The sequence below is a fragment of the Rhamphochromis sp. 'chilingali' genome (assembly GCF_963969265.1).
Source record: "Rhamphochromis sp. 'chilingali' genome assembly, chromosome: 5".
In the NCBI taxonomy this organism is placed as follows: Eukaryota; Metazoa; Chordata; class Actinopteri; order Cichliformes; family Cichlidae; genus Rhamphochromis; species Rhamphochromis sp. 'chilingali'.
The window spans coordinates 39264449-39285519 of NC_137932.1; the positions used below are offsets into that span (position 1 = coordinate 39264449).

At 39.7% G+C, this 21071-nt stretch overlaps 2 protein-coding genes across 2 annotated transcripts; both read right to left on the bottom strand.

The window, feature by feature from the left end:
* Positions 1–230: 230 nt before the first annotated feature.
* LOC308396729 (uncharacterized protein) lies at positions 231–11404 on the bottom strand. Its single transcript, XM_080882262.1, has 9 exons — positions 11005–11404; positions 10543–10695; positions 9795–9900; positions 9476–9599; positions 6851–9208; positions 6551–6719; positions 2561–2723; positions 2322–2454; positions 231–1484 (listed from the first exon to the last, which is right to left on the bottom strand). Exons 1-9 carry the CDS (start codon positions 11067–11069, stop codon positions 1318–1320), a joined length of 3438 nt encoding a protein of 1145 aa, XP_080738388.1. The 5' UTR covers positions 11070–11404; the 3' UTR covers positions 231–1317.
* Positions 11405–12352: 948 nt separating this feature from the next.
* LOC308397174 (intestinal-type alkaline phosphatase-like) lies at positions 12353–21002 on the bottom strand. Its single transcript, XM_080882974.1, has 11 exons — positions 19991–21002; positions 19648–19764; positions 18610–18725; positions 16530–16704; positions 15979–16151; positions 15546–15671; positions 15348–15417; positions 14939–15073; positions 13865–14056; positions 13660–13776; positions 12353–12803 (listed from the first exon to the last, which is right to left on the bottom strand). The coding sequence occupies exons 1-11, from the start codon at positions 20064–20066 to the stop codon at positions 12532–12534; spliced, it is 1569 nt and encodes a 522-aa protein (XP_080739100.1). The 5' UTR covers positions 20067–21002; the 3' UTR covers positions 12353–12531.
* Positions 21003–21071: the final 69 nt, after the last annotated feature.

Here is a 21071-nt window from a genome sequence, read left to right on the forward strand (position 1 = left end):
GCTTGTTATTCATTTGACATGGAATGTAACATCTCCATTATTTCAAGATAAAATCCAAATTGTTGCTGCATTACATTAACATTTATTTGTGTGTGTGTGTGTGTGTATATATATATATATATATATATATATATATATATATATATATATATATATATATATATATATCGTTCCATATGGGTAACCTGCAACTGCTATTAAGTGCAACCACTCTGTAGTGTCTGATGCACAAAAAAAAAAAAAAAAAAGGTTCCTTTTAAAGTTGTATATCTTTTTTTATTAATAATGGATACATCTATTTCATAACATCAGAAAGTTGCAGAAATAATCATAATAGATCAAATGTTTTGCCAATAAAGTGTAACATTTGTCTGTAGCTGACCCATAACGCTAAAGCATCCTGCCTCTACTGCTGATTTTGTAAACACCTGGATAGAAATGTACCCACATCAACTTTTTTTTAATGCAATTTAACTGAAATACTATATTTACAAATGACAAAAGATCCTATTTTAGAACACAATGAGGTTCTAGGAAACCTAACATGCTAACCCACAGTTAAAAAGCCCTGATAAGTACAACATTTTTTTAAAAACAGAAATAGTAACCTGATTAGGTGTTCCTGTGTTTACTGCTCTCCTTGCTTCTTTGGAAAATTTTGCAGTCATAACCAATTTATTCTACAAGAGTCAACAAAAGTAACCAAATGGGAATAATGTTTGTAGTAAATAGCTTGATCTTGATTTCTATTATTAAAATCTTGAGTTTTTTAAAGTTTTGTGATAATATTGTGTCATCGTGTTAACCACATCTGGCCAGACCAAACAAAGTATGCTCAGAAAATAGCTCTTCAATCTCCATGAAAAAATTAAATGCAAAATGTGTGTTTTCAAAGTGAAATCCTCAAGTACTCTTTAAAAAAAACTACAAGTAAAAGATCTCAGCTAGCATAATATGAAACAATAGAAAATGTCTGCTAGTTGGGGTTCAAATCCATCATTCTCTGCTCATGGCGCAGCGTTAAATACGCTAAGAGCACTTTGAAGAAGGATATTTTAAAATATGACCACGATATACATTTAAGATGCTATAACTGAACTTAATGTCACATTTGTCAAACTGCAAATCCCTGGGTATGAGGATTCAGTGTTAGTTTATCAGCAAAAGATGATAAAATTCTGGTAAAAGTTCCAGAGCTCTTAATTTTAAAGTCATTACTCAATCTTTGTAAAATGAAGGATTGCGTCGTCTTCTGAAGTAGTGGTATTTTCCCTTCTGGTGTTTAAGCAGTTCACACCCCACTGCAAGTGGGTGTCTCTACTGTCTGATGTCAGCTGGTCTAAGCTGTCTTTCACCCTCAGCCAGGAAGATCTGCATGGCACGGTACAGCAGGTGGATGCCGAGCTCCCGTTTCTTCTTTGTCTGCCAGTTGGACACGATGCCATAGAAATCCCCTCGCTTCTGATTCGTGAGCATCTTCAACCCTGCAACAGTTGAGAAAGTCAAGTTGCTTCACTGACAAATCTATCAGTGTTGTCAAACACAGTATTGCGTTTAGCAGTTTATGAAAACCAAACCGAGCACCTATCACAGGTTTAAACAGTAAAATGTTGGTATTAGTTAATATCGCTCAAACTTAATGCTGCTATTAGATACAATTTCTCTATTTTTCCTGAATGTTTGTGTTAATATCTTAAAATAATACAGTTTCAGGGTTTTTTTGTCCTCTATCCGCCCATTTTTATTTTTTAACTGCTTATAAGCCATTCACATAGAATGCAACATGCACCATGCTCTAAAACCCATTCTTTTCCATTGCTTGCACTGCACAACAAGAGTTTCCTGTGGCATTGAGAAAAGCGTGCCAGCCAGGGCACACTCGCACATGGATCTCCACAGGTAGACCCAAGCGGCTGGTGGATCTGAACCCCAAACCTTTTTTGCTTTTTCTTAAACACTGCACCACTGTTCCATCACTTCAGAGTAACTTAATATATGCAGGGTTGCCAAAGAAAAAAGATACTCAGACAATTATCAATATTAAAAATTACAATATTCCAAGAGGTCGCTACGGCTCAACAACACGGACGTATTAAACATGGAGGTGTACACTTCAACAGTAGTAATTTAAGGCACCAATGAGGCAGTGATGAGCCGCTAACATCACTGGTCCTTCCCCTATTTGGCTGATGTTTGCAAGGGTGGTTTCAGATTCTGATACATAAAAAGAGGGGGAAGTACTCAGCAGTCGTGCTGTGGATTGTAGTGATGTTATTATTAGTTATTTCAGTTTTTGATAAGTTTCGCCCTCATGCACTCACCAATCGCCTCCACCATACAGGCCTCTCTTGTGTAGGCTTCCACAGGAATAACATTTTGGAAACAATGCAGAGAGATGACACCCTGCCCTGTGTTCCACACCTGAAGGATGTGCTGGACTTTGGAGCACAGTTTCTGTGACAAGGAAGAACAAAAAAAAGAATCAAACTACATATTTACTACGCGATTAAAGACTATTTCAATATGATATATTAATACCGATCAATATTTGCATCCTTACCTTTGAGGTTTTGTCACCTTTAAAGTATTCTAAAGCCTCGTACAGATGACTGTAGGGACGGGAGCGTTTTCCTTTGCCAACATAAAATATAGCATGGATAAAAGTCTGGAAACACTCCTTTGGGGTCATGGTGTGACTGCGAAAGGGAAGGTTTTTTGTCACTCTGTCAGAGAGGGAAATAAACGATTCAATTAATATTTTTAGAGTTGAGAGGTGTTTATGGTATTCTATTTTAAAACTATATTTGGCTTAGACATTTAAACTGGGGGTTTCAAAGATGGTGCCAGTGTGCCGTCTTCACCTCTCCTTTCAACCCCTCTTTGTTGACTTTTGCATTGTATTCCTCATTCTCTTGGTAATATTCTCATCAGGTGGCAATGCACTAATTACTTATGACTGACAAACACTTAAATCTTCGATTCTCTCACTCCTATGGTTCCGATCCATGCTGGACTCTGGGAGACGCCACCCTGTCACAATCGGACTCCTCCACCAGCATATCCTGACTACCCCTACCCACCATGTATAAGAAATGCTATAGGAAGCGGGGCAAACGGAGTGGTATTCACGTCCGTCTTAAGGCTTACCTTAAACCACAGGCTATGGCTAATCCACATGCTAGCATGGATATTCTACGTCTTCTCTCCTCCTCCCGTGATTGCCTTCTTGCCAGATCGCTTAGTCGTCGGTGGATCTGCTTGTCGGACGGCAAGTTTACCCAGCCCTCCCAGTCCCATGCCTGCCTATTCAGACCTGGATAACGTCTTCCAGAGGTGACGTGCATCACAGCAACCTAAGCCGTTTGCGACGCACTACGAGTAGGGACATGGCGCCCATGACACGGATGGCTCTACTAAATGTAAGGTCGCTGGTGTTTTAAATGACTTTTTCCTCGCCTTGGGGCTGTTTTGTTCCTGACGGAGACTTGGATTAGCCCTGGTGAGACGTTCTCCTTCTCGGAACTTCTCCCCCCAGACTGTGCCTTCTTCAGCTCACCTAGGCTTACAGGCAGAGGTGGTGGCTTAGCCTCAGTTTTTAAAAATAAACATAAAATTCGGCAGCTCCCCTCCCCTACCTACCCTAGCCTTGAAGTTCAATTACTGGAGTTGGCCGATTCTTCTATAACTCTGTGTGTTGTGGTCTACCGACCGCCGAAATACAACAAGGCTTTTATACAGGATTTTGCTGAGCTATTAGGATCTGTTCTTTTTAAATATGACGGTGTTCTTATCACTGGTGATTTTAATATTGATATCTGTTGTAAGGATGATCCATTAGCCAAAGACTTTCTTGCTCTAACTGACTCTCTTAACCTTGTTCAGTGGCTAAATGAACCAACCCACTCTAAAGGCCATACCCTTGATCTGTTTTGTTTTTTTCATATGACGTTTGTATTAAGAACACTGACAATGTTGGGATCTCTGATCACTTCCCAGTTATTTCTGATGTTGATTTATGCACCCTGAGAGCCTCAGACGCCCTATGCCCATAATTAATTTGAAACTGTGGCTAATTTTTCTGTGGTGTTCGTTAATTCTGCACCCACTATTACTGATTGTCCTATACCTCATACAGTTGATGACTTTGCTAATTCTTTGCTATCCACATGCTCCTCTATCCTTGACGTTGTAGCACCTATTAAAATGAAATGTCCTCAAACCAATTCCCAACATTGGTTAAACGACTCAACACGTGCCCTACGACGTGTGTGGTGCAGAGCCGAGAGGAGGTGGAAAAAAGATAAGCTTGAGGTATCCTTTGATATCTTACGTACCAGCCGCCTGAAGTTTCAAAATGCTGCTAAAATGGCTAACGCAGCTTTCTTTTCTGAAATTATTGAGACTAATGGCCCTAATCCTCAAATGTTGTTTAAAATCTTTAATTCAGTGGTTAACCCCTGTCATGAAATGCCGACGGTGTCGTCTCCAGGTCTCTGCGAACAATTTTTAAATTACTTCACAGATAAAATTTTATCTCTCAAGTCTTCACACCCTTTAGTTGTGAGCCTTGCTTTCACCCCAGGATGTTTATCAACCTTTCATCAGTTTGCGCCAGTGTCACTCACTGCTCTTAAGCAAATAGCTGAACAACTGAAAAATACAAATTCTGTACATGATATTCTCCCATCACGCATTATCAAGGATAGTTTTGATACAATTGGGCCCAGTATTTTAACTCTAATGAATTCTTCATTGCTTTCTGGCCATGTTCTGACAGCCTTTAAAAATGCCATAGTGCAGCCTGTTCTCAAAACAAGAGCCTCGATCATAATGACCTTGTGAACTACAGGCCGATTTCCAAACTCCCGTTCCTGTCCAAAATCTTGGAGAAGATAGTTCTCTCGCAACTTCATTCATCAACATCAGTGATAAATTTCAGTCTGGCTTTAAACCACGTCACAGCCCTGAAATAGCTCTGCTGAGTCCTTAATGATCTTCTCCTAATTGCCGATTCAGGTGGTTCAGCGGTCTTAGTCTTACTGGACTTGTCCTCAGCCTTTGATATGGTGGACCATAATATTCTGCTAACGAGATTAGAACATACAGTTGGCATTAGAGGTGACGCCTTTAACTGGTTTAAATCCTATCTTTCGAACAAGGTCCCCCTCTGTCACTCTGGGTACCTATTCTTCCTCTGCAGCATCCTTCTGCTGTGGCGTGCCTCAAGGCTCTGTGTAGGGCCCAATGTTATTCTCACTCTATATGCTACCTCTAGGCTTAACCGTTGAAAAATGCAACATGTCATTTCATTGCTATGCTGATGATATACAAATTTACTTTCAGCTAAGTGACGATGTTGCTGTCACTGCACTGCTTCCTAGAGTGCATGAGAGAAGTCAAATGGCTTTTGGGCAACTCTCTTATCTTAAATGAAAAGAAAACCGAAATTGTGGTGTTTGACAGTCATTTCCCCCAGGGCCAACTAGTTGATACCTTTGGATCCCTTGCCACTTTTCTCTCTGACACCGTTAGTAATCTAGGTGTGCTGCTGGACAGCTCTTTCAAATATGACAAACAAGTGTCCTCTGTAGTCAAATCTAGCTTCTACCAACTGCGTCTACCACATAAGGGTCTTGAAAAGCTTATTCATGCCTTTGTGACCTCTAGATTAGATTAATGTAATTCCCTTTACTTGCTGCTCTTCTCCATAGATTACAGCTTGTCCAAAATGCTGCGGCACGCCTTTTGACTGGTACCGGAAGGTTTGCCTCTATCACCCCTGTCCTTGCTGATTTGCACTGGCTCCCCATCAAATTTAAAATATTGCCGCTTACCTTCAAAATTATGAATAATGCAGCCCCTAGCTATCTCGCCGAACTTCTTAGACCATACACCCCTGGGAGAGCCCTCAGATCGTCCGACCAATTACTCTTGGTACAGCCTCGATCTCGGCATAAGAGCAGAGGTGACCGTGCGTTTGCCCTGGTTGCACCTAACCTGTGGAACAACCTTCCCATTGCTATTCGCGCATCTGACTCCATCCAATTATTTAAATCACGATTAAAAACTCACTTATTTAATCTTTCTTTCCCGGTTGGTTAACGCCTGTATTTTATACTTAATTCCAATTTTATCTTTCTTAATATCTTCTTCTACTTAAAACCTATGTGTTTTTAGCAAGTTTTATTTAATATTCACTTTTATTCTTGTGTAATTAGTGCCAGTGACCTGTTAGCATATTCAGTACTTTGTTAATTCATGTTTTAACCTGCTGTTTTATTGTGAAGCACTTTGGTATACCGTTGGTTTTTAAATGTGCTATATAAATAAAGTTGTATTGTATTGTATTAGACACAAACAAGCCCATTACTAGCTCAATTTAGACAACTAATATGACTAGAGATTTATAGGGGTGAATCCAGAACACAAGTGCTCTCTGATGCATCTACTGAAGTGTGAATGTGAACATTTTCACACAGTCAGCAACAACTCATCTCCTCTGAATGCACAGAAGAAAACAAAACATAAATAAAAATGACGGTAAAAGCACCTTGGATCAAGCAGCAGGTAGTTGAAACTGGACTTGATGATGCCCTCTCTCCACTTCCTGTTCTGATCTGGTTGGTCAAACTGCTGGCACAAAGCCTGCTCATCAGCCTGGCAATTGGGAAGATTAAAGGTCTCCAGAACCCTACACAATTCTGGACTGTAACCTGCATCTGTAAAAATAAAAAACTAAATGTCAATGTATGTGTTCATATATTTTAAGAGTAGATATTATATTTAATGAAATGTTACAACAGAGCTCAACTTACCTTAAGTCACTTAAAAACTTGAAATAAAGCATTACCTGCTTGTGGTTGCTCTAACTTCTTCTGTTGATATTGTGACTGGCAGTTGGACTCCTGTACCAGGCGGCACAGTCTTCGCATGTAGGTGGGCCTTGTACGACTGCTGATGGGGCCTGGACTTTCCCCCAGCTCCACCAGCCTCGATCTGAGCTCCTTGTCAGTTATCCCTCTGATTTCTGGCAAAATATTGTCCACACACTTCTCATTTTCCGCCTTCTGTACCTCCACCTGGGGTTTCTGATTCTCTTTTTCTTTGCTGTCCACCATGTCAGCATGCAAAGTACGCCAGTCATAAAGTATGGTCTCCTCACTGCTGGTAGTACTCACGCTGGAGCTGAGGGAGGTGTCTGCTGTAGGTGGGACATGGGTCTCAATCAGTTTGTGGCCGCGTTCGGTATCTGTGTACAGGTACTCTACTGGTTCGTCCACATCCTGAATGTGTGGACGCCCTCCAGGGGTGTAGGACAGGTTAGCCAGGTGCTGTGGCCTACGGCAGCTTGAAAGCCTGCTCATGCTGTACCTCGGTGTGCAGCCAGTACCTGGGGTGCAGGGAAAATCAGAGTCCTCCTTGGATCTCCTTGGAGAACCATAGCTGGAGGTGGATGATGACGACACAGAGTCTGGCAGAGAGCTACAGTCCCTAGTTATCCAGGCATCTTCATTGTTTAGGCTTTCTGCCTGCTCCTCATGAGGGGTATCGTTTACATTTCTCTTTGTAGTTGTCTCATCTGAACTTGTCAGATCGTCAGTCAGAAATTCCCCGTCTTCAGTGAGATTACAGTTCTGTTCCTGCATAGCAAAAGCAATCTCTGCAATGTTTCTCTCATAAGCACTGACTGAATTGTCATTATTGCTCTCGAGTAGAAACGTGTCACACAAAGTCTGTGACTGAACAGCAGAGTCTGTCACACTTGTAGAGAGGAGAAGCGTATCAGCCTGGCTGTTACTAACACTTGAGCCTCTGAGAGTACTGGACTGTGTCTCTTGGCAGTCCACAGACAAGCACCCTCCTTCTGTGGGTCTGCCTGAAAAGCAGTGTGCACTGGATGGTAAGCGTGGTGAGTTATAAAACTCTTCACTGGTTGGAGATCTGGGAGTCTGGCGGCGTATTCGAACTGGTGTAGGCAGGGTATCTTCGAACAAAGATGTGGAGAGGCTCTCAGTTCTGCTTGTTCTCAGCGAGCAACGGCTCATTCTTGAGCGTGTCCTGCCTGTTACAAAAGGACTGGGTGTGAATGGATGATCACTTTTTTCTTCTACTGCTGCGGACTCAACAACATCTTCCTTACTTGGACTGTCTACATCATTACCACCACAACCCTGAACTATATCATTGTTTGGATTTTTTACTCCAGACAAGGTCAGTTTATTAAGCATACCTGATAAACGCTCAACCGTTTGAGGTTTGGAATCAGTATTAGCTTCCATATGAATCTTTGTAAGTTCACAATCAGAATTTGTAGAAATCAGAGTCTTTCTGTCTAATGCAGTCTTGGCAGAAACATCATCTGCTGCACTAAGTGAAAGACATTCAGGGTTTACAGAGGCATCCAGAGCACTGGTGTAATGGTCACTCTCACAGCTACTATAATGGCTACTACTAGTTCCACTGCTGCTGCCGGCGGCATGGCAGTGTACTTTGTTTTCATCACTGTTCCCCTGAGTGTCTTTTACACGCTCTGTTTCCTGTTCATCATCACTTTCTTCCAAAGCACAGTGAACAAGGACTGTTTTCTCCAAGTCCTCTTCTGTGCTCTCACTGCTTTCCCTGCAGAAAATGTAGACATGATCCGGTGATGTGGCGTCAATGCCCTGCTTGTCTAAAATAGTAGCCATGCGTTCTGAATCCAGGAAATCAGAATACTCAGATATGTCAAAAGGTAAGCTGCGCTGGCAGCCATCAACAGCAGGATTCTGCTGGGGAGATTCGGGGCTGAAAACAGGGTAATATTCATCCACGTCATCCCTGAAGCTCACGCTCTTCCGACTTGCTCGCATGAAGGAAACTGCAGGGAAGTTGGAAGGAGGGATTATGCCATCAGGTGAAGCAGTACATTCCTCGCCTTTCGATGTGGTATCATCGGTACAATTGCCATCTTCTTTAAGATTCGATACTGCAGCTGCAGGCTCCACCGCAGACATGCGAGTGCTTGAAAGTATGGAAGGATAAGATGGTCTGTGATGCGATACACTTCTGCAACTTAGTCGTCCATTAATGTTAGACAGGTTAAAAAATGATGAGCGCCTTGTGCTGCTCAGTGGGGCTTCTCCAAAGTCACTTATCATGGATGTGTGGGAACTAAAGCTGTAGTCCGATTCAGGATAGCTGGACATGTCTGTCTGGCCGGAATACAGAGCTGTGAAGGAAAAAAATGAACATAGTTTAGTCTGTCAGCAAAATTCTGTAAAGACAAACCTGAAACTTTTCTTATCCACTCTTTACACCCTGGCGGGGAGTTCTGCAGGTTATAGTTCTTGTGTTTTTTCATTATTTGATAGTAAAAACAGGTAATGCTACTGCCAATGTTTTAACTCCTTTGGTTTCACAATCGGTAGCGGAGCTTCTCAACAGCGCTCTCAGTGTGATTATACAACTGTCAAAGACTTGAAAAAGGTCATCTTACAGTATTGGAACTGAGGTATGTCATCCTCCTCAGTGTCTGTTGGGCCAGCCTGGTATTCCTGAAGGAGATGGGCACATTTTCGATTTTCCTGTTGCTCTGCAAGCTGCTGTGGAGTGTTTCCTTCCTGGATTAATAAAGCGGAAGTAAGAGAAAACTCAAAGTAAAATGTTCACTATATTCAAAGCAAAAGATTAGAATTTTATAGTATACTTTACAGTACCCTTCAGGTATTCTCTTGAAGTTGTCACAAATATAAACAACAGATTAACCTAAATGTTCCCAAAAACTAGTCTAAAAGCCACGATTAAGCAATTCATACATTATCTTTGATATATGGATTCCCTCCGTTCATCAAGAGCAGCTTGAGATTTTGATAACATCCCCACAGTGCAGCAACATGAAGAGGAGTGAGGCCTTCTGATGACCTAAAATCGACATTTCATCATTACAAGTCGGTGCAAAGTTTATGAAAAATCTGGCCAATATTTCAAACAAAACTACTGATATACCACGGTAAGTAAACAAATACAAACAGCACAATGTTGGCAATTCTGTCTCTGTAAACCACAACAGTAGATTTTAAATGAAACAATCCAGATGGGATTGGAGTGCAGACTTCACTTTTTGATTCAAAGAGTTTAACAAAACTTTTGCAGCAATTGTTTAGGAATGACAGTCATAACATACTGCAAAAGCAACCCAAGAATTTGTATAGAAAAATAAATAAGATGTCCTTCAACGGGCAACCCAAGAGAGCATGTTTTTCAGCTACTGAAGACACTGGCATAGACATAAACAAACCAGCAACTGAAGGTGGCTGCATTAGAGGCCTGGCAGAGCATGTCCAAGGCTTCTACACTTCAGGCAGTCATTAAGTGCAAAGCATTTTCATGCAAATATTAAATACAATCCTTTTATAAAATGGGGGACTATGTAGTAGTGAGTTAATACAATGCTTGTGTTAAAACCCCAGAACTAAGGCTGAAAAACTGTCTTGCTTCTTTGACTTAAAATACACTATAGTGACTAAATGTATATGATGTTAAGTGACTGTTTTGGATCTATACCTTATATTGGGGTCAGCTCCATATTGCAGCAAGGTTTTCAAGCATCTTATGTTCTTCTCAGTTTCTTTGCCAACAGATAAGTGTACAGCAGCTACCCCTTTGGTACCCACCAGATTGGGGTTTGCGCCTTGTAAAAGAAGTTGCTGCACAGATCTGTCACGAAAGCAAGACGTGTTACACTGACAAATACAAACTAACATATCGAAAAATGAAAACACCCGTAACAAACTAGTAAGGACTGAAATATGTAGCTATGTAGATATATAGAGTTCATGCACACTTAATTTTTTATTGGAAAACCGACATCGTGGATAGTATTGATTTTCTTTTTGAGAGATCAGAGCTGGATAAGGTATACAAATGTAAAAACGTAAATCCTAATGTTAGTCTGACGTGGGTGGCTGTAGCATGTTTACAACACAGGACATGTCAGGGGAAAGAAGAAAAAGGGATGGACCTCACCTGGGATCTCCTTCATTCACCGCTTTACACAGCTGACTCGTCAGTCTCCTCGTGTGTCGATCCATGGCCAGCGATACTTGTTTTTTAATTTATCTAAACTCTGAACATCTTCCGAGCAGCGTGTAATAAACTACGTGGCTCTGGCTCACGTTAGCAAGCAGAGCTAACGGCGACTTGCAAGCTGCAGAAATCGAGCTATTGTTTGCGTACATTAAACTACGTTTTCCTAAAGTTTAAGCCGGCAAAACGTTAACATGATTTTTTTTTTCAATGCAGCTTGGACGATTGGGCGAGCGTTTCAGATTCTAAAGCAATAACTCACAGTTTATCTACATTTTGTTTTTTTACTTTTCGATGAAGCTACGGTACATTGTTTTCAGACTTCCCTCCAAGCCCCGCAGCAAACGGAAATCCCTCCCACATGCGCCTCTGATTGGACAAAGTTAACCAATGAGGTGATAGATTCATTTAAAGCAAGGCACAAAGTCTTTGCCTGAAAAACTACTGATGTCTTTGTAGGTCACAGCGTTTCTATTCCACTGCTGTATTTTATTTTAGCTTCAAAACTTTTAATTAATAGACGGAGTCACATAAAACTCAAATGCTCGAACACACACTGCTAATTAACTCATTATAATGCAACAAATGCTTACATGAAATGGTACTTCAGAATCATTAAGCCACTCAAAAATACACATGCAGTCTAATATCAAGGAAGGCGCACAAGGCAAAGCTGAATATTAATATCCCTTTACAAGATACATTTGGCAATTTGCAAGAGGTTCAAATAGGCTACTTAAGTAGGATAGGGACGGAGACTGCCTTAGTTCTATATTTATTTATTTATTTATTTATTATGTTTATGTATTTACAACTAATATTTTTTTCTGTTGAATATAAATGATTTATGGGAGGTATTTATGAATTTAAAATGCGTATTTTCTGCTGATGATACTACTAGCACATGGTAGTGGGGAAAATTTCGATCAACTCCTGGATACTGCAGAGAAAGATTCTGATACTTTCACGAACCAGTAAACTCTAATAGCGAATAGGGGTTTATATTGAAATTGATAATGTATCCAAAACTAAATTCTGAAGTGTGTTATTGGGTTGTAAACAAATAAGGAAACCTCACATAAAACACATGACAACAAAAAATTCTAAAAGAATCACATTATTACATACAGCCAAAGTATGGCTGTATGTAATGCAGTGCTTGACAGTAACTCCAATATTTGTCAATATGAAATCTCTTGTTTATTCAGTACATCTCCAATATAATTACAAACATGATTTTATTTACAGGAGCTTAACACAGCATTAAAACATTGCTCTATGCAATACTAACAGAAATGGTTTTCACTGCAAAGTTGTGTCAACACTTGGAAATTACATAAAACAACACCGCTGTCTAAAACTACTGCATCACTTTTAAATTACACACAGTAGAGCGAAAACAATAATTTATTCCTCATCCAAATTCTCAGATAGCACCGATTTTCCAGGGATAGATATCATGTCATCTCAGATAGAGTAGAAAGGAAGTAGAAGGAGGCTAATCAGAAGAAGCAGCAGGCTAGGGTGGCTTGCTACAGCATGGCTGCCTTCAGGTAATTGGCAGTCCACGTAGGGTTCTATGCATAAAGCATAAGCCATCACATGAGCAATGTAGCTCTGTTCCTGGACTCCATCAAAAAGATGTGACATGGGACCTTTGGCAAAAATGGCTACATCCTCTATGCCGTGGGTCTCTGAATCAAGAGGGACAGCAGTCTGCTGGACGTAGTTGTTGTCCGCTGAAGGGAAACAAGAGAGAAGACTTCAGTATTAGCTGCATAGCTTTAGTTAGATCAGTGTTGACAAAAAAAGCCAACAGTTGGCTTACTAAACTAAAACGCATTGTACTGATGACATTAGCTGTATTGATAATGGATTGCATTTATATAGCGCTTTACAATTCCACTATTGTCTGTGAAGGTTCTCAGCCATCCAGGTCATCGTAGTCTAAGGTGCTTGGAAAGAAAAGCATTCCACTCTGATTCCACTATTCATTCACTCTCACACACTGGTGGAGGAAAGCTACAATTGTAGCCTCAGCTGCCCTGGGGCAGACTGACAGAAGCAGGCTGTCATATCGCGTATCTGGCCAACAGAGGTAGGGTAAAGTGTCTTGCCCAAGGACACAGTGACCAGGACAGAGAGCCCGGGGATCGAACCGGCAACTTTCCGGTTACAGATGAGCGTCCCAAACTCCTGAGCCACAATCGCCCCATGATGAAAGCAGATGAAGACACTAACCTGTTTCATTATCGTAATCCTTACTTTCTGACACTTAGTAATGATTCATAAGTAGTCTTTACAATTCAACACTCCTATGAAAGTACTGTACAGAATTTTTTCTAAATCATCTGCTGTTTATAGCCCTTATTTCAAATGCTGTACCGTCAAAAAAACAACCTGAAAGAATGGTGTATATATACACAAGAAGCTGTATTGTCCATTCAATGAAACTCCATTGCTGAACGTTTGTGAGGTGACAGTGAAAAGCTAGATTGAGTGTTTTGTGGCAGTGCAGTTGGTTTACTGTTACACCACAAGATGGAGCTATTGCATTGATTTGGATTCCATAAAAAGATGCTCAGTCTCACTTACTTGAAATTGATTCATTCACATCCGGGCGACTTCCATTGGCAATCTCGTATCCTGGTCCATTCCCATACACAGCAGTGGTGAAGTGTTTGTTGTCAGTAGCCTTGGTATCAGCGATCCCTGTATATCACAAGGGCAAATTACCACTCAGAACATAAGATGAGGCTGACTTGTTAATGCTAAAGCTTCTTCCAAAAGTGCATTTTACCTAGAACAGGGTTTCCTCTTGGAGAATAACCTCCAAAAGCAAAAACATGAGAGTGGTCTGCAGTGACTATAGTCAGAGTGTCCAGGTCACTGACGAGGTCAGCCGTTCGCTCGATTGCTCGGTCAAACTGTACAGCTTCATGGAGTGCCTTTTTGGCCATTGTTGCATGGTGACCGTGGTCGATTCTCCCCCTTGAAGTTCAGAAGAAAGTCACTGATAAATAAGCATCTGTAGTAGTACGTCTCTTGCAAAGTTTGAGATTGCAGTGAAAACGTAGGCGTCCCAAAGTACAGCCTTAATGCGACATAATGCTACAACTGTGACCAGCACATCAAATATTAGTTTGGCCAATGGTATTGCAGCAAAAGTGAGTTCCAGTTATGGAAAATGGCATGAAATTAATAATAGGATTATCTGTGGAAACCATTGTGTTAGTAACTGCTCCTTCATAGTCATATTAGACCACATTTCACTTGTTGGACACAGTGCCATGTGTAAAAGATGGAAATGGACAATGATGATGTCAATGTTGCATCATCGTAAACTTGTGTGGGGAAAGTCGTATTAATGCACACGCCTGAAGCAAGAGATGAATGAGAAGAAAAAAAACTGTCAGTGAGAAGAGCTTCTAATATGAACCAGCCTTTTTTTCAAGTTTTAAAGAGAAGAAGAGCAGAACAGTTCATCTAAAAATAAATACATAAGAATGAAACATCTGTAAAGAAACACAGACAATATTTTTTTCACAATCTTCTATGTGCCAAAGAAGCAAATCTGTCATCAAAAGTAAAGGTGGACTTGGCAAATAAATAAATAAATAAATGAACACTGGTTTTACTTCTGCCTGCAATCAAGATTAATCAGCACTCAGCCGACCCTCCACATATCTCTGGTGCAGGCTGATACTGATATTGATTTTGCCATTGTCACAATATGAGAATAACATGAAAATATGCCACAGTTTTTATTCTGTCTGTTGTTGCCAATCGGACATTCACATTAAAAGGTCAACCATGATTTGTTGTTTTGATTAATATTCCTGATTTCTTTCTTTGGTGAATATACTATACTTATCTTCCACAAAGAGGAAAAATCCTTTGGGGTTCTTGCTGAGGATCTTGATAGCTTTCTCTGTCATCTCTGTAAGGGATGGGTCCATGGAGGGGTCACGATCCAGCTCGTACCGGCAGTCTTTGGGCTCAAACAGACCTTAAAAGAAAGAATTTGCAGGCTTCAGTTTTCCCCTGTTACATCTGCCATATTACATATAGTATATATAATCTTTATATGTAATAAATAAATAAATAAAATGGCACAAACTTGATAAATTCCTTAAAAACACTGACAAATGAGTTCAGCAGAATTTAGCGAAATGTCACTGTTTAAAAATCTAAGGTTTTTTATTGGGTCTAGAGTACTTAAGGTCTTGTGTTTTTCTTCTCTGTATGACGCAGTTGTAAATGATGCACCTCAGAGTTCTTACCCATCAGGAAGTCTGTCGTTGCAGGATTGATAGCATCAAAGTCAGCCTTGTTCCAAACATATTTAGCATTCTGTCGGTGGGGAACAATGACAAACGTGGAAAATGTTTGTTTTTTAAAAAAAAATGCTTAGTGATGAAAATCACGATACATGTTCAAACTAAAAACTGATGAGCACACTTGATGAAGGCACTGTTTACCGGTTTGTTCTTTAGCCATTCATCGACCAGATTTTTCCCGTCCTTTCGGACTCCTGTCTTATTTAAATACTCTGGGTCTTCCACTGTTGTGGGAAACATATAGGTACGACCTCCACCAAGGATAACCTGCAGAAAGAAATATATTCCCCTTTTGATTTTTGTACATGTAAAATACTTTAAAAAAAAAACACATTTAGTGTATGAGGATTTATTCACCGAGTACTTCTGAGGTTTGGATTAGAAAGTGGTTTCTTAGGTTCGCTGACATCCATGTTTTACAAAATTGTCGAGGAATCTGCTTTTGGTAAAATTTAATGACTTATCTAAAAGACCTTATCTGGTTTATTCAGTCTAGAGGTACCTTGATTTTTTTCTATTCATCATTTGTGTGAGTGCACTGTTCATTTGCCTGCCCGTTTTGATTAAGTCTTACATTTATCTCTGTGTTGTAAACCAGCTGGTAAGCAATGTCACGGCACTCATTCTTGACTGCCTCATTTGGGAGATCAGCATCAGAATACCAGTCCCGGCTGGCAACGTGAGCGTAGGCTGCAGCAGGAGAAGCATGTTGAACTCTGGTTGTGGTGACAATGCCAACTGATTTCCCTGAAACAAGGACCAGATTTTTCATAGCGTTAACATATTTGCTGAGTTATACTTGGAGAACTTGAACTGATTAGGCTCCTGGAGGTTAACAAATTTTGTTTGAAAATGCAGGACACATTTATTTTTTAGATTTAGATATATTTAGATATATACACTTGATGTGAGGTATGCTACAGAAAACACGCCTGTTTAGATGTAAAATTGTTTTATTTATAGTAGTTGAATAGTTGTCCAGTTAGTAAGCTAATGCTGTACACTGAACAATAAATGTATATAGGTTATTTCTCTTGTACACGTTCGACTTTTAAGATTTTATTGCTTTGTAGCATCATTTTCATGTGCCTTAAAGTAGTCAAAGCTTTGTGGATGTGGGTCTACCTGCAGCCTTGGCACGGTGAAGAACAGATATGACTTCATTTCCATGGGAAGCCTGGCAGTCGTACCTTGGAGTGGCAGCACTGACCCCCAGAGTGCCATAGTTGGCTTTCACACCACACTGGTACGCTGTTGCTGTGCCAGCACTGTCTGGCATCTGCCGATCCACGTTGTACGTCTGCAGGCATCCGAAGCAATCACACATATTGCATGTTAACCAATATTCACGCTCACTGTCAAAGAAAATGCTGATTCTGTCATTGACATCAAGAAAATTAAAACACTGAACATTCATAAATTAAGTGTCCTAGATTTTTCACAAAAGTTATGTCACCTGACTTATAACACAGATAAAAAAGCCTGTCTTTGTTAGGCTGGTAACATGTATCCTGCTAGTGAAAGGGCAAAACCTGAAACCTTGACCCTTACATTAAAGGCATGACTTTGCTTTGGAGGAATTTCACTGCAAATTAATAGCTGTTGTGAGTGATGACCTTTATCTATGAAATGTTTTTATTCTAATTAGAGTGACCACTTGCAGGATCATGTTACCCCCATCCGAATCATTGGATGATTTGATGAATATGGCAAATATATATATTTTGTGCTACGGCCATAGACAGTTTTTAGGAAAAATGAAGCCAATGAAGTACCTTAACCATGAATTCTATATGAAGGCCACCAGATGGCACTAGTTACCATAGAGGTCTGTGGGAAAACAACTTTGACCTTTGTGAAGACCCTTCTGCTCAATTCATGGGCTCAGTCACTCATTTTGGCTCACATTGAACACAAACTTAAGTCTGCTTTTATAGTTTATCTTTTGAAACAGTGGCGTTCCACCCTTCCAGCACATACTTGCAGAATCAATGCCAAGTGACACTGACGCTGTTGTTTGTAATCTTGCCAGAGGTGGGACCAAGTCATTGTTTTGCAAGTCTCAAGTAAGTCTCAAGTCTTTATCCTCAAGTCAAGTCTCAAGTCTCAAGTAATGTCAGGCAAGTCAGAGTCGAGTCTCAAGTCACTGGTGTAAAAGTCCGAGTAAAGTCACAAGTCTGAAACTTTGAATTTCAAGTCCTTTCGAGTCTTTAAAAAAAAAACGAAAAAAGAATGTTGCAGTTATGCTAAATGTAAATATTAGACCATGTAATTTTTAAATCTGTGTTTTTCTCAACACATGACGAAATAGTGAACTTAGAAAATATACACAAATTGTGAAATTGCACCTCTTTAAAATGCAGCTCAATTAAACTTAGTTCCAAGAATAATTTTCACCGTCAGTTCTGAGATAAGCTGCATGTTATTCTTAGATGCACTTGTAGGACCGGCTTTAAAATCACATGACAAAAATATCATACACATTAAAAAAAAACTGTATCACCAATGTAGCCTGGAAAACATTTGCTAGTTAGATGAAGTCAGCTATCTCATCGTAGCAAAAGAGAAGCACCACCTACCGTTCTTTATGCAACTTCAACCGTCGGAGAAAGTTGGAAGTTGTTCCATCTCTGTCTGTGATTCTCTACTTGGATGTTTTGCATATTGCATTTCGGTTTTTTGTTGACTACTTCATAGTTTATGTACCTGAAAAAATAACTCCTTGCAGCATTTTTGAGCGTTTTTTTTTTCTTTTTAAAAAAAAATCTGGTTAATTTGATTGGCTGTGCTACAGCTCACGCACACATACGTACGGAGTGTGGTTTGAATAAATGAATGAATGAATTGAATTAATGGTGCACACTTTCTATATAATATAATATAGTATGCGTGTTAAATTTTATATTTGGGGTGAAATATCAAGTATTTTCAAGTAAACTAGTTCAAGTCCAATTCAAGTCCCAGGTCATTAGTGTAAAAGTCCAAGTCAAATCACAAGTCTTAGAACATTTTTTCAAGTCAAGTCTAAAGTCATAAAATTAATGACTCGAGTCTGACTCGAGTCCAAGTCATGTGACTCGAGTCCACACCTCTGAATCTTGCTTTCTGGTTGTTGTTTTTATCAGTAAGATTTAGAACCATAAAAGTATGTGCGATACAGTTAAGGATGCAAGTCTACGGAGTGTGTTGCTCATAGTGTTCTGACCTTAGAAAGGGCCAGGTGGGGGAAAGAATCCATAGCTAGACTGGACTCCTCCCCACTTACTCCTTCCAACTGGCCTTTGAGGATCCGGGCAGCAGTCACTGTTGGCATACCCATACCTGGAAGTAGGAGGAATCACACGTGAGTAGATAACATCAGCCAAGAGAGTACACTGTGCTCTTTGAACTCATTAGGTCCAGCTAATAAAACAGCTAGTGAAACTTGGTAAAGGACATTCTGGTCATCAGATATAAACCTTAAACTCTTCTAATGTGTCACCAATAGGTCATTAACTAAAAGAACTTTCCTATGTATTCTCACAAACACGTCATTTATTGAGCTGTTACATATTACTTATCAATCATAAATATTGATAAAACTTTAAATGTGCTGAAGACAGCATCAGTGATGGCAAAAGTCGAAGCTCATAAAATCATAATCAAGATATAAATTTGTCATTTGTACAGAGAAGCTGCTAAACAGTGATGTTGGGTCAGAGATTAAATAGCAGCAAATGTATGATTTCATGTAAGGCTATATTTCCACAACGGAATAAAGAAATTCGTTTCTGTTGTTTTACAATAGCGGAAAATATTTCGCCTGCTTTTGGTTTTGGTTAAATGGAATTAATGAAGCAAACTGAACTAACCTGTTATTAATTTCTGTTGAACGTCCAGACATGGTAGATGACTTCAAACTGTTTCCGATTTACCCTTTTTTGGTATTAGCCCGATTAAGGATACAAGAGCAAATATTGCAACCCCACATGCACTGTGGGCTTTGCAGAGCCTCACTTCACTTTGTTATGCCTGGCTTTCCGAGCAGATGATCATGTGTCAGTGTTCATCTCCTACCATGATTTTTGTGGTACCAAAATCTGGGGCTTTAAAAGACCTTATTATGTTTTGCTGAGTTACACCACAGTGATGGAGAGACTCAAAATGTCTTTCAGCTGAATAAATGAACTGAGGTACAAGAGGAAATACTTGATAGTTTAAAGAAACTTCATAAATGGTAGGAAAATTTCTTTCTTAGACTTACCATCTCCTAGGAAGAGGATGGCATTCTTGGCTTGGTGTGAATTACGTGGTTTATTTAGGGCTGCGTGAATAGCATTCCTTCCTTTATTGTTCCAGTAGAACGGTTCGAGCTCATCCTCTATAAGCGAGACAAAATAAATGTGAAGGTGGTTAGAGCCATTCAAATGTGTTTCTGTGTTTTTTTTTAATGAATAAACTGCATAATAGTCAGTTTTTGCAACACCGAATATGCATTGCATGTCTGTTACTGTCTTTTCTTTAAGCTTGAAATTGTGTTGCAAATTGAAAGTAATATTCTTAGTTTCTGAAGAAGCTCTCATGAACAAAATGTAGCAAATTCTTACTGTTAGCACACGAAGTCCACTGCACCGAAATGGAAATCAGTAATCCAATAAAAAATAGATAATGTCTGTTGGCCATGGTCTAGACTCTATATGAATGCAGAGAGAGAACAAGAGCACGTTTTCCTCACTCTGAAGCACCTTTATATATTCAGCCAAGGAGCAAAGGGCACATGAAGGAACTTGCAATTGAGGGAAAAGGTTTTATGCAATCTCTCACACACATGCACACGGGAGAAGAGGCAGTAAACTACGCAATGTCAGTACAAAATAGTTAAGAAGATCTAAATTTGCTTTGTAGAAGTAATCATTATTGGACCACGGTGAAATTAAAACCGTAGCTCACACGATAATGCTAAAGCAAAAGTGTTCTTTGCAGAATGTGAAACAGAAAGGAGTTTCCTAAAATTGTTGCTGTTAGCTTTATACCTAATAGTTAATTTGATCCCTTCTATCAGTATCATTACCCAGATTAAGTACTTTTGTGCATCAGCCAGCTAGCTAGACGCTTATAGATAAATATTGATCCCACAAGGGAGATCAGTGTGCCACAGCAGCAGGATAAAAAAATTAAAATTGGACCAAATTTTTTTGTTTTTTATTTTAGTTTTGGATTTAAATGTACATTTGCACAATGACTGAAACTTGCACCACTGAAGGAACAATGGGCTGTGAGGTGAGTTCCTTGATCCCACAGAAACGTCCAGATTGGAGATTTACTTATCTGGATGATTGAGCTAAGATGTGTTTATTAGTTTGTCAGCCCGAGTACAGACAGCTGCAATAAAAAGCACCATCTGATAAATGTTTACCAGCAATAGCTTTAATCACTCTTGTCTATAGCTACCATAAATCAGTGTGATATGCATAAAATTTACTGATTTGTGTTTGTTTTTCACTCTTCCACACTTTTACATTGCAGTGTTAAAAATCTGTTTACTGTACTTTATGGTCAAGTGGTCCAATTTTCACAAATTTTTGAAAGTTGTTTATTTTAATTTGTGGTACAATTAACTGAGCCATGAGTGTGTGTGTACAGGTGGCTTTGATCACACATCTGTGTGACGTTTTCAGAAAGTGGTTT

What these genes read in the sequence shown, in the direction of transcription:
- LOC308396729 (XM_080882262.1), bottom strand. Translation starts at nt 11,069, where the DNA reads ATGGATCGACACACGAGGAGACTGACGAGTCAGCTGTGTAAAGCGGTG. An exon ending in ATCCATATATCAAAGATAAT is followed by an intron (nt 9,600 to 9,794) that starts GTATGAATTGCT and finishes TTATTAATCCAG; the next exon opens with GAAGGAAACACTCCACAGCA. An exon ending in TACCTGCTGCTTGATCCAAG is followed by an intron (nt 2,724 to 6,550) that starts GTGCTTTTACCG and finishes CCTCTCTGACAG; the next exon opens with AGTGACAAAAAACCTTCCCT.
- LOC308397174 (XM_080882974.1), bottom strand. Translation starts at nt 20,066, where the DNA reads ATGGCCAACAGACATTATCTATTTTTTATTGGATTACTGATTTCCATT. An exon ending in CCCACCTGGCCCTTTCTAAG is followed by an intron (nt 16,705 to 18,609) that starts GTCAGAACACTA and finishes GGATGCCTGCAG; the next exon opens with ACGTACAACGTGGATCGGCA. An exon ending in TGTGAATGAATCAATTTCAA is followed by an intron (nt 12,804 to 13,659) that starts GTAAGTGAGACT and finishes GTTTCCCTTCAG; the next exon opens with CGGACAACAACTACGTCCAG.